This window comes from Pteropus vampyrus, unplaced genomic scaffold (assembly GCF_000151845.1).
Source record: "Pteropus vampyrus isolate Shadow unplaced genomic scaffold, Pvam_2.0 Scaffold10, whole genome shotgun sequence".
NCBI classification, from domain to species: Eukaryota; Metazoa; Chordata; class Mammalia; order Chiroptera; family Pteropodidae; genus Pteropus; species Pteropus vampyrus.
This window is the reverse complement of record NW_011888791.1, coordinates 3,308,238-3,320,705: the sequence shown is the minus strand read 5'-3', so window position 1 is coordinate 3,320,705 and position 12,468 is coordinate 3,308,238. Positions and strand designations below refer to the sequence as shown.

At 53.2% G+C, this 12,468-nt stretch overlaps 1 protein-coding gene across 11 annotated transcripts in view; it reads right to left on the bottom strand.

The window, feature by feature from the left end:
- The window catches only part of TLE3 (transducin like enhancer of split 3), a 47,895-nt gene extending 40,958 nt beyond the window's left edge, over window positions 1-6,937 (bottom strand). For 5 of the 11 annotated variants that reach the window (XM_011375873.2, XM_011375882.2, XM_011375926.2 and 2 more), the window contains exons 1-4: window positions 5,813-6,904; window positions 5,144-5,244; window positions 4,598-4,661; window positions 3,525-3,569 (exon numbers count right to left, since the gene is read on the bottom strand). In XM_011375873.2, coding sequence (XP_011374175.1) covers window positions 3,525-3,569; window positions 4,598-4,661; window positions 5,144-5,244; window positions 5,813-5,836 — 234 coding nt within the window. In that variant the 5' untranslated portion in view covers window positions 5,837-6,904. Of the gene's footprint in view, window positions 1-3,524; window positions 3,570-4,597; window positions 4,662-5,143; window positions 5,245-5,812 lie in introns of all 11 variants that reach the window. The other 6 variants (XM_011375910.1, XM_011375918.1, XM_011375896.2 and 3 more) reach the window with 3 other exon arrangements.
- Window positions 6,938-12,468: the final 5,531 nt, after the last annotated feature.

Here is a 12,468-nt window from a genome sequence, read left to right as displayed (position 1 = left end):
GCTGATATGGTTTATACAACCTGAAGTGGGGTACTTTGGACTTTGGTGTAGCCAGGTTTGTGAGATAACAACACAGAAAGAAGCAACAGTAATTAAAGACACAGAGTGCTATTAGATCTGGGATTGGAAGGAAAGGCTGCAGTAGCAGCTCTACTGCTAACAAGGGACTGGATGACTCTGAACGCATCAGCTCCCCCTTTGGAACCTCAGTTTCCTCATCTGTAACTTGAAAGGTGTAGATGAGAAAGGAAACTTCGAGGTAGGGTTGCTTAGTTTCCAGACACCATGTAGTGTTGGCATGAGGCTGCCTCCAAATTGAAAAGCCTCCAGTCCTCTTTCAAACCCTCAGTGCTCACTGGAGTAAGGTGAAAAGTGGTATGAACCAGTGTCTCCCAGCGTCAGGGCCTCAAGCCCAAGGCACTGCAGCTGCTCTGGCACGCTTGTTTCTAAGTAGCTTTGTGATTTGTGGCTGACATTGCAAAGCCTCCGTAGGAACAAGATGGGAACTGATGAGCTGGTTGGCCATCATCGGCTCCTTGGCCTTGCTGAATCACCCTTGACATTCTGCCTGGGAGCAAAGGCTTGGAGGAGGTGAGTGACCTCTTGAAGTCTTGGGCCAGGCCCATGATTCTGTAATCTTAGCTTTACCATAATTAGGGAGGGAGGTAGAGGAGTAGGAGGAGAAACCATTTATTACTTCTCTGGGGTTTGACAGCTTGGAAAAAAAATGAGAGGGAGACTGAGAAACAGGCCAGAGAGGAGCCAGCCACAATGTAATCTCTCAGTAAAATAAAAATGGGCCGAATGTACCTCATCAACCGTCAGTACTCGGGCTCATTTGGCAGAACCTGTGGTTCCCAATTAATAGGCATTTCCCATGGTGGTGGTGGTAAGAGTGTGTGGTATGTGTGAGAGCAGGCTGAGGACCGCCACACTTCTCAAGGTGCTACTTCTAGAGAGCATCTATTATATTAAAAAGTACAGGCAATCCCCACCCCCACCCTGAGCTTAAAGATGAAGAATCCAGCCTGTTTGTTCCAGGCAGATGTAATCACACGAACAGTCAAGTCTAGAGGGCAGGACACTGCATGAATAATTCAGGCACTCCAGTCACTTGATTGTGTGTGCAGATAAAACACCAGTCAACCGCTAAACAGGTCAGCTGATAAACTTGTTTGCTCAGGCCTAACCACCATCAGCCATATGCACCCAAGACCCACACTACAATTAGTGGCTGGGTTTTTTTCTGCAGAAAGCTGGCAAGCGGGAGTGGCTGGCCCCATTAGGTCAGGATTGCACTTCTCAGCCCGAGGTTTCTTCACCTCCTTGCCTCTTTGTTCCTACATAGCCACAGGGCGATTTCACCCAACTCGAGATTGCCATAAACCCTGCAAAGGCGCAGCATGCTGGGAAGCAAATGGAAACTGAAGCTAAAAGGCAAAGGGGAGGCAAGGAGGACGAAGCACCCAGGTTGGAATCCAGAGGCCCAGATTTGAGTCCCAGCTCTGCCCTCTTGGTGCTTCTGAAGTCTCTGTTTCCTCACCTATAAAATAGGGACAGAGAATCCATCTATATGCCTCTGACAGCTGAGAGGATTACGAGAGCCGATGTAGCCAAATCTCAAGCATTCTCTCCCTGAGAACCCTGTTTGGGGAATGGCCAGAAGCCCCAGATGCACACAGCTGTTCTTTATGCAAACCCCACCACCAAATGCATTAAGGTGGTTAACTCTTCACGAGTTCAGTGTCCCAAGGACTCTGGGAACAGCTTTGTTCCGCCAGCCAAGGTAGATTCTTGTGCCAAAGAACCATTCACTCACAGACACAGGGAAGAACACCACCCATTCAGACCTCAACATGCAACGACATATTATACCTTAATTATGAAGCTCTCAGAATAACTGCTGCTATAAATTTTAAACCTGGGTGCAATTACCCTCTTTAAACACACCCAAGATACTAAACACTAAGGAAAAAAAAAAGGGGGGGGTGGAGAAAGGGAGGAGACAGCACCTTGCATAACACTACTCCATGGTCCTTAACACCTCGGACCCCAGTTTCATTTCGTGTATTCTTAGTGCATAAAACAGACCAAGTCTGTTCCACCTGAAGTTGGACAAAACCATTCCTCCAAGGACAAACGTATTTACATACAAAGCGCTATCTGTTTATGATTTCTGTGAGTCAAGAAAAAAACCTGGTGGCCTTCATGAGCCTTCCCAAAGAGTTAATCCCGCGGGAAGCCACAAGCTGGCTTCTCAATTGCTCAGTAAACTCACGCCCCTTTCTGGCTGCCCTTCACCCAAAACTGGGGCTCCCTCCGAGAAAGAAAAGGAAACTACAGATTCACAGGCTCTGTAGAAGCCACCGGAGCAGACAGGAATCTATGAGCATTCCAGAGGTCACCTGCCCTTCTCACCTGCCCTGGGTCCTGCCCTCTGAAAGAGTAAAATTGAAACCTTGTAAACGACTGTTAATTTACAGCAGAAAATTCATTCAAGTCACGGTCACCAAAGGCTAGCATGAGTCAACAGCCTTCTGAGATTTCAAGAACACCGATTGTTAAAAGAACAACAGGCCTGTGCCATTTATACGCCATTTATACGTGCCAACTCTAATCGCTGGCCAAGCCAAATTATAGGCAGCCTCTCCTCAGAACACAAATACACAAACAGGCCTCTCCCACAGCCCAGCCTAGCACCCGAGAGAACTACTTACTGATATGCACCCAGATAAAGAGTATTTGTATTTGCTAGGTTTGAGGGATACTGTTATTAGAAGAGTGACAACATGAGGTAGTTTACATATCCATCAAGTAATATCACACTAGCTAAACTGGTTTGACTTCAGGATTTCAAAGGTAAGCTCAACTCTCAGCCATCTAAAGTCCTGGCCAGGCTGGCCCTGGGCAAGTTACTTCACCTCTCCTGTTCACCTTCCTTCTCTGTACAATGGGAATGTAGCTGCCTTTAAATTAAGAAAGAGATGAGAAAGCTCCCTCATAAATGCAAAGCATTAGAGTTCTATTTCATTCCAGCTTTACATTTTTAAGCAGTTAGTGGCTTGTTCCCTTAAGTTTTGACAGCTCCGCTTGGCTTTTAAGACTCTTGAAGTTTAATCTTATCAAGGCAGAACATCACATTTTTGTGTGTACACACACACACACACCCTACTGCATTTCCTCTTGAGAATTTTATATTAAAACAGATAAAAGCAGCCAGCCACCTCTGAGTTTCAGAAGTTCTAAAGCAGATCCTAAAGGTACAACTTTTCCTTTGCTCCTTTACCTTCCACCAAAATCCGAGACCACGACAAATATCACAAACTTGAATGCTGAAAGCTCAACATCCAAAAAATTAGCAAAGCCTCAGACCCTGCATTTAAAGGACAGGATCTTTTTACTCTTCAAGAAATAGGAGGAACAGAAGAACTAGGCTCGTTTTCAAAGAGGAGAGGCCATAAGGAACCACGTGTTATACAAGTTCTTAAAACTTAGATACATTTTATAATGAGAAAAGCACTTACCTGCTTGTGCATTTCAATGTTCAAGCCATAGGACATTTCATAGTACTAAAAGTGAAAAGAACTGCCATTAACAGACCACACAGAAATCTCTCCATTTTTCTATATCAGCTTTTGGGAAGGTTTTGATCAAATCATACTTTTATGATATATTTCCTAGAAATTTAAATCAAACCCCAAAGCCAACAATACAGGGTTTAAAGAGCTGACGAGTGAGTGCTGTTAGCAACAGAATATTATACATACAGTAGTCAGCAGAGTTGGGCTCTCCCTCCCACAAGCACTGAATTTGCCATATACCCTGTTTATACAAGGTTCGGGTTCAACAGGGAATCATGTGTACACTGGGACCCTCTTGTCCTCTGAGAGTTATTTAGCAATGTGTCGAAGGCCTCTTATGTGTAAAGCAGTGCAGGGAGCCACTTAAGTGCCTTCCATGCCCTCTCACAGATGGAAGAGGTAAACTCCCTGGAACAGACACGGGGAAAGAGAGAGACTGGCCACCTACTGCCCCAAGGCTGACGAGATTCTCAGATGCGGAATCTCTGAGAGGGCAATGAAGGCTTTAAAAGGCTACTCCACTCTCAAAAATGCCTGGGGAAGGAAAAGCATAGAGGGTAAGGCTTATTATGGCCCACTCTGGCTGGATCCCAGGGCTGCGAAGTTTCCAAACACTCCCTGGAGGGCTCCAAGGGAGATTTTTATCCAATCCTGATGTGGGCTAATCCAGTCCTGTCCTACTCGCCAAGATGGGGCAAGAAGCCTTCTGGGAAACCTTCAAAACACAAACTAAGGGGACACACAAAGGTAGCGCAGAAGTGTATTCTGTGTTTGGGTTTCTCAGCGCAGAAGCGTATTCTGGGGTTTGGGTTTCTCTTGCTGCCCTTCCTCTCACCCGCCCTCCTCCAAGTGGCCAGCTGAAGGAGGCTGGGAAGGCTCCGAGGACACACTCAGATTCCACCGGCTCCCAGGGCTGCCCCGCGGCAGGCCCTGGGGGGAATCTGGCTCCAGTCTGCCGGGCCCCGCACCGCGCCGCGCCCCGGCGGGGTCGCCGCCCGCCCCTCGCCGCCTCTCACCATCACATAATGGCGCTGCATCTCCGTCTTCTCGTTCGCCAGTTTGTCGTACTCCACTTTGAGGCTGCGAGGGCAGGAGGAGCCAACTCAGGCTTGGGGCCTGCACAGCCCCCCGCCTCGGCCCCAACCCGAAGGCCTCTGAGAGCCACTCTTCCACTTCCCCAACACCCCTCAAGGTACCCCATTACCTCGCAGCTTCGGGGCAGAGGGGGAGTGAAAGAACTAGAAACTTCCCGCGGCCGATTAAGAACACTGATCCGGGCCGCAAGGGGACGGGACCCCCAGAACCCAGATTGAACCCGCCCATGACTCCGACCCCCGCACCTGGGGGCGGGGGTGGAGCCCGCGGACCCAGCGGGGAGCCAGGAGGCTGCAGACAGCGAAGGGTTAAAGCACCGCGCTCAGAAAGGGGAAACAAAGGGCGGAGGCCCGGCGGCCCCGCCGCCCCGGGGTCGGGAGCCCCCTCCGTCCCCGCGGGGGTTGGCAAAAGTCGCGGGGGGAAGGCTTCCTCCCCGCCAGCCCTGGGGCGGCCCCCAACGGCCTTACCTGTGATATTGAGCTTGCAGGAACTGGAATTCGTCTTTGATCCTGTCACAAGACTCAGCCACCGTGAATTTAAATCCAGGCTGCCCGGGTTGATGGGGAGCCTGGAGCCCGCGAGGGCAAGACAGGGAAGGCGCGGGGGCGTCAGACAGGGCTCCTAGCGGCCCGCGCCCCTCTGGGGCTGCCCCTGGCCTCCTCTCGCCCCCGCTCCATCGGAGAAGCCACCCTCACAGCCCAGAACCTTCCCAGCAAGTTACTCAGGTCCCAGATGGGACGGGGGGGTGGGAGCGTCCCAATCCCTTTCAATTGGCCGCGGGTTTTCACGGAGATCCCATTCCCAAGTAAGATGGGGGCGGGGGAGACACAAAGCAGAGTTGGGAGACTTAGGCGAGAGGGCGGGAGGCAGCGTGAAAACAAACAGGTCCCCGGGAACACAGGCAGGCCTCCCCATGCCACTCAGGCGGAATGAACCTCCTCTCTCAACGGCGCCCCCCCATCCCCATCCCCTTTGTGTGAGCGCGCACGCGCGCGCGCGGACACACACACACACACACACACACACACACACACACTCCATAAAGGTAGCAACAAGCAAAATGGAGGTGCCAGATAAACTGCCTCGTTCACCCTGCCATGACAGATGCTTAAATAAACCGAGTTGCAATTACTCACCGGATGTCTGCCTTGCGGATACATGGCAGGGAGGGGTCGTGATTCCGAGAGCGTGGAAGAGCCGAGAGCCCGGGCCGGGGAGGTGCGGGGGAGGGGGGAGCCAAGCCCGTGCGGGGGGCGGCCGGCAAACCGAGAGCTCGTCCTCGGCCCCCCCAGCCCGCTCTCACAGCGAAATCCCAGAGTCGGGCGCCCTCCGCAAGCGGAGACAAAGAGCCGCGGAGCGGGCGGCAAAGTCGTCAGCGGGCGCGGAGGCCGAGCGGCGGGTGCGGGCTTTGTGCACCTAGGGCTCGGCGGGCTGCAGCCGGCCGCCTTCCCTTGGCTGCGTGGAGCACGTCAGAGCCGGGGACTGCGCGGACATCGTCGTCTCCGCCGCGGGTCCGGCGCGGGGTCCCGAAGCCCAGGCCCCTTCTTGGGCAAGCGCAGGCCCCCTCCGATCACTCAGGTGGGAGGGGGGCGCGCCGGGGCAGCCCCAGCATCCGTGGCGCGCGGTGGGTGCCCAGAGGCGGCTGTCGGCGAGAAGAGGAAGAGGGCTGACTGCGAGGTGGCGGCTTGGGGCCGCAGGAGCGCCGGAGGGTGAGGGCGGGAGCCCGGCGCGGGCGCTTCGACGCCCCCCCTCGGAGAGGAGAGCCTGCTGTTCCGTCTGCTGCTGTTGCTGCTGCTGCCGCCGCCGCCGCCACGGCCAGCTCTTCCCAGGGCCAAGGAAGAAACTCCGGCTCAGTGGGTGCAAATCAGCCACCCTGGCATCCTAACTCCAGCGGGCACGAGAAGCCTCCGCAAAGGGGTTGTCGCTGCTCCCAGCTCGAGCGCTGCTTCCTCAAGGAGGAGAGCCCGCAGCCGCCACCGCCACCTCGGAGCGGCAGGCAGGAGAGCGCCGTAGGGGAGACGCAGCCCGAGACCGGGGAGCTGTGCGGCTTCCTTCTTTCCCCTCGGCCGGCTCTCCGCTCTGCGCCCCGACAAATCCCCCAAACACACACCCAGAGCGCGCGCGCGCGCGCGCGCACACACACACACACACACACACGCACACCAGAAAAGTGCCCCGGACCTGCGGATACCACACACAGACAGACGAGGGGGACGAGCACGAGGTCTGAACTGCCGCGAGAGCAGTTCCAAATAGGGACTGAAAAGTAACAAAATAATGTGGCAGCTTCGCCTGGAGCTGGCCAATGGGAGCGCAGGGCCCCCACGTGGGGCGGCCGGACTCGGCTTGCGACTGGGCGCCGCCGGGCGCGACGTCACAATGCCCTCTTGTGTCTAAAACTATGCATGAAAAGTAGCAATCAGGCCCTACCCGCTGGTGACTTTCGCATGGGAGTGAAAAACAGCGCTCAGATCAGGAATTAACCGAAAGACATATAATAAATAGATATATATTATAGTCCTAGGCTGCTAGAGTTTTTTTACACCCCTCCCTTTTTTTCCCACGATCTGCTAGCAAATAATTATTTGGCGGGAGGGGGGAAGAGAAGACAGGAGTAACAACAAAAGGAAAAAAAAAACAAGCCGTATAGTCCTCAAAACCTGTGGCTGTTAGTAATGTATCAGTTTATTCTGCAGTGGCGGCGAACTATTTCTCCCTCTAATCTCATTAGGTCTGCAAAGCAGCCCAATTAGATACTATAAAACAAACAGAATCATTTTGTCACTTTAATGTTTTCACTTCACAAGATTTAGGACGGAGAAAATGGTCGCTCTCAAAGTTGCCTCCCACCTTAAAAATTTGCTCGGAACTGAAGGTGTCCTTTTCTTTACTGTTTCTCCTGCGCATCCCCGACACCCTATGGCCCCCAGCTTTTCCTCTTCGTTCGTCCTTCTTTTTTTGGAAAGCCAAATAAACACGTCTTTGATGTGCAGCGGCTGCCTGGGAAGAGAAGTCTGGGGAACTCTTCCTTGGCAGGCAGCGCAGATGGAAGGGCCCGGCTGCCCGTGGACAGCCGGCTCAGTTCGCGCTGTCCCCACTCGGGGTTCCTTCCCGGCGGGGCAGCGACGCCCTGGTTGCAGTTCCTCACTGCGCGCGGGGTTTGGGGATCGGAGTAGGAAATGGGATGGCGGCCCTGCCCTGCGGGGGCCTGGGAGCTCCGAGTTCCGAGCCAGTTTACTCAGCCTGCTCGCGCGTGTCACAGCGTCCGCGAAGCCTGAGGAGGGGCGCGCATGCGAGCCTGTTGGTGTCACAGCCGCCAGCCTCGACGCCCGGGGAGGCACGGCCACTCGCCCGCCCCCGCGTACAGCTCTGGGACTCCCCGCGCGGTCGCGCAGACCACTAGACTCCGGGGCCCAGTTTGCCCAAAAACCGACAGCCTCGCTCTCCTGCGCTCGGGGTTACGTCAGAGAGGGCAGGCCACGGGGAAGCGGCCCCCGAGTGGATCGGAGGCGGGAGAGGCCGCACCCCAGGCCCTGCGGGCGCCTCCGGGTGGGCGGACCCAGGTGGCCCCCGGGTCCTTCTCCAGCATCTGCGCGAGCCCGCAAGCACCCCGGGCCGATGGCGGGCACGCGCGAGCCGGCCGCGCGCCCCCGGATCTATATTTTCCCCTCATTAGGAGCTGGAGTTCGCTTGTGCATCTTAATGAGGAGCTGCGAGCGGGCGCTCGGAGGCCGCTGCGCAGGGAGTTACACGTGAGCGCCCGCCTTGGAGCTGAACCTCTCCGCGCTTGCTCTGGCCGGCCGCTCCGAACCGCGCTCCTCTCTTCATTTATTTATTTTCCTAAATAAAAACATAAATCGTGTGCGGCGCGCACCAAGGGGAGGGCGGGGAGAAGCCCGGCTCGACAGATGCGAGCATCTGGCCGCAGCACTCATTAGACAAAATGGCTCCTCTTTGGAGCTTCCTTTTCCCCCCTCCCCCTTCTCTGCCCTCCCACTTACGTCACGGGTGGGCGCACCCGCTTCCTACCCGCCCCGCCCCTTTCTCGCTCCTGTCCCCACGTGGGAGCCGCTAACCCCGCCCCTGAGCAAGGCCCGAAGGCCAATCAGAAACCGCTGAAGAGACTCTCCATCACTGATTGGTGAAGCTACGGGAAGCTGTCAGTCCGCGGCTAGCGCTGTCAGTCAAAACCACGCGGGGTGGGGGAGCGCTGACAAATGCCGAGGCTTCTGAGCCTCCCGCTTGCAAATAGTGCTTGGAATGGCTGCTTAATTAGCTTTGAATGGCTTTTCCTTCCAGCTCAAACAATCTGTCACTACCATGTGGTATAAAGGAGCCATGCATAAAAAAGTAAGCAGAGGCTAAATATCAATTTGATTTTGTGTATCAAAGGAATATTTTATTTTTCTCCCTAGTAATGAAACGTATCAATTTAAATAATAAAGGTAAAAAAACACACACACAAACCAAAAAGAAAAGAAAAAAAAAAAGAAAGAAAAACACCCAAACTCCATGGTTCCCCGACTTCTGCGCACGCCTGAAACAGGTAATTTCTACGGCCCATGAACAAGGAGGAAGCCTGAAAATCGCCCCCCATCCCTTGAACTTGCATTAAGTATTTTGTTGTCTAGAAGGAGTGATGGGGGAGGGGTGGCCGGTAAAAGTGGAGTGGGGCAGGGAGGGGGGCAAACATTAAAGAGAGTTCTTTGAAGCCGCTAATCAAAGTGGAGGGGGTTTTAAGACCCCCATAAACTGGGTATCCCACAGCAGGTCTCGATTTGGGAGCCGAGAGGAGAGGGGGAGAGTAGGTGAGCGTCTCTCCCGGATTTATTAAGCACAATGCCTTCAAGATGCCGGGACTCGGCGCCTCGTCCGGCCACTCTCGCTCTCTGTCTCACTCGGGACTGGCTCCGACGGCGCCCGCCAGCAGTCGGCCGACGAGCCCTGGCCCCGAGGCCGGATCTACGCGGACTGCGGACGGAAGAGCACAGCAGCTCTGTCTCGGGTTCAGGCCTCGCTCCTACACCGACGTCCACGCTCCTGGTGACCCCACGAGCCAGGGCGCGCCTACAGAGCAGACTCCTGTCGAGTTCATCTGTGAGACCAGCGCTGGCCCAGGCACCTTGGAAGAGCCTGACACGGAGTATGATGGATTGGCCTCGCAGTCAAGAATGCGTACTGCGTTAGGGTGCTTATTACGTGCAAGGCAGGGCAATGCTACCCAGGAGAGAACTCTCTTTATCCTCACCTCCCTCCCCAGGGAGGAAGCCTGGCTGGTAGCCCCATTTTATAAAGTAAAAAAGAGAGACCGAGAAAGCTCAGTAATTTGTCTCAAGCTGGGAAGAGGTGTCCGGATTCGAATCTAGGGCAGCCGACTGGACAGCCAACCTCAGCGCCCCATCTGCTTGCGCGAGCTGGATCCGTGCGAGCATTTGCTAAAGGAAAAGCATTCATTCATTCATTCATATTTATTCACTCATTCATATACTATCAGCCCTTTCTGTAGTGTCAAAGGCCCAGCTCGCCTGCCGCTCGCTCCCAGACACTCCGCACCCAGTGTCACTCCTAGTTCTCCCGGGCTGCCTGAACCAGAAGCAGAAGGATCGAGGAGGTAAGTAATTAGACCAACACCCCTTTAAGCTCGCCGCATCTCTACCCCCACCTCCATCCCACCCCACATGTCAGAAAAAAAAAAAAGCAAAAAACCAAGGAGAAAAATAAATTTCTTTTATGCTCGAGGAGGAGAGAAGAAAATAAAAAACATGTATACAACACCCTGTCCAAAGCGCTTGACAATTATTTTTAAAGAAGGAGGGGAATGGAGAGAGAGTTCAAACGTCTCTGTCTCCAGTTCTAATTGGAAACGTTTCAACTGTTTATGTTACAAGAAGTGTCAGGGTCATTTGCTACCGGAGAGCTGACTTTTCATTGGCTGCTTAATTGAGTACCTCGGAGTCCACCCCACGTGGGAGAGGAATTCCTGGCACAATAAAAAAAAAAAAAAGTCACCAAGGTGAGACAGAAAGCCTGGCCTGGATTTGCAGAGCAAGGCTCCCAGCCCTTCATTTGGGGTGCAGGGTGGTTGATGGGCATCTGTTTGTTTGCCAGCTCCAAGAGCTGCTCCTCTGCTTCTTCAAAAATCACTGTCAAACGCTTTAGAAAGAGTGGTGATAAATGTTCTGTTAATTTTTTGCCTTTCTCAGGAATTAAAGGGTCTAGCTCAGGTCAGCCACCAGGCTGTGGCCTCCTATTTGAGGAATCCATCCCAGTGCCTTGGGTAGGGTTGTATCCCTTTCTCTGCAGCCTCCATGGGCTTTGGTTTTCTGGAGGCCTCTGGTACCGACTGCCCAAAGAGAGTAGTAATCTTCCTTGCCCACCTCCCTTTGGTTGACTCTGTAAGACTCTTCTGATTGTTGGCCTTTGGCTCTATTGCTAGGGCAATTCTGTGTCCCCAACTTCACCCCCACTACCCACTGGTCATCCCAGGCCTTCCTCCACAAGCGAGCACCTAGCCATAGAGCGACAGGAAAGGAAATTTTTATTTATTTAACCAACTCTTACATAGTGCTCACTCTGGGCCAGACACTGTTCTAAGTACTTGACACATGTTAACACTTAATCCTCTCACAATGAAGTAGATGCTATCAGTATCACCCCTATTTTACAGACGGAGCAATTGACACACAGTGTTACAATGATTTGCCCAAGGTCACCTCAGTGGCTAATGGACTTGAACCCAGACAATTTGGCGCTAGAGTCTTTACCACCACACCTCACTGTCTCCACAAGCTTGGCTTTCTTGGAAATGCAGATCAGGGTTTCAAGACAGACCACAGGACACTAGGGGCGGGGGCGTAGGAAGTTTCAGAGGGAGTCCCTGTAGAGCTTCTCCTGGAGCTACCTCATTTTAGGGAAGGAAATTGAGCTCTGAGAAGTCAAGGGAACTTCCAGGGTCCCTCAGCCTCTCTTCCAATTCTCTGGCTGGTCTAAGCTATGTGACCTTCTGGTACTTCTTTAATCTTGCTAAGTCTCCATTTCCTCATCTGTAAAGTGGAGATAACAATCCAGTCCACCTCAGAGAATTGTTCTGAGGATCGATGGAGATAATGCATACGTTGTACTTAGTACAGAACCTGGCACATTAAGTGATCAATAACAGTTAGCTATGGTGGCTATGATGATGACATGGAACCAGCCAGTGATTCAGCTCCTCACACATTTTCTGGGTTCTTGCAGAGAGAGGAAGGCCTAATGTCCCAGCTCTTTTGGGGGAATAAACCAGGCAGTAGTCCCAATCTTATTCTACATATTCATAGCTAAACCCATCTGGGAATGCTCAGCTCCCCTCCCCTGAGCTCTCACCCCGCTCTTCTCTGGTCCGCAGGCCTTCCTCTCCCTTGCTGGAATTCCCATTTTTTATCATGGTCCTCAGACGACCTTGGACATCTCTATTGCTCAAGGACCCCTGAGGCGAGTGGGGTATGGGGAGAAAAGAATAGGGGACCAATTCAAGGAATAGCCCTGTGGGTATGGGGGGTGGAAGACTGAGGCCGAGACAGAGAAATCAGACTGCGACAGCAGTGGAGCCCATAGCATTTCTGAGCACAAAGCCACAACAATGAAGTATATGAGTATAAAGTAGTCTGGCTCTGAGGGAGAACAGGAGTGGTGAAATGGGGTTCTCAGAGGATTTCCTGGAAGGGCAGGCAGAGCTCGAGCTCAGGCCAGAATAATGGACAGAAGTCACAGTGGGCAGAGGGGCCGGGGTGAGCAAATACTTCTAACATGCCAT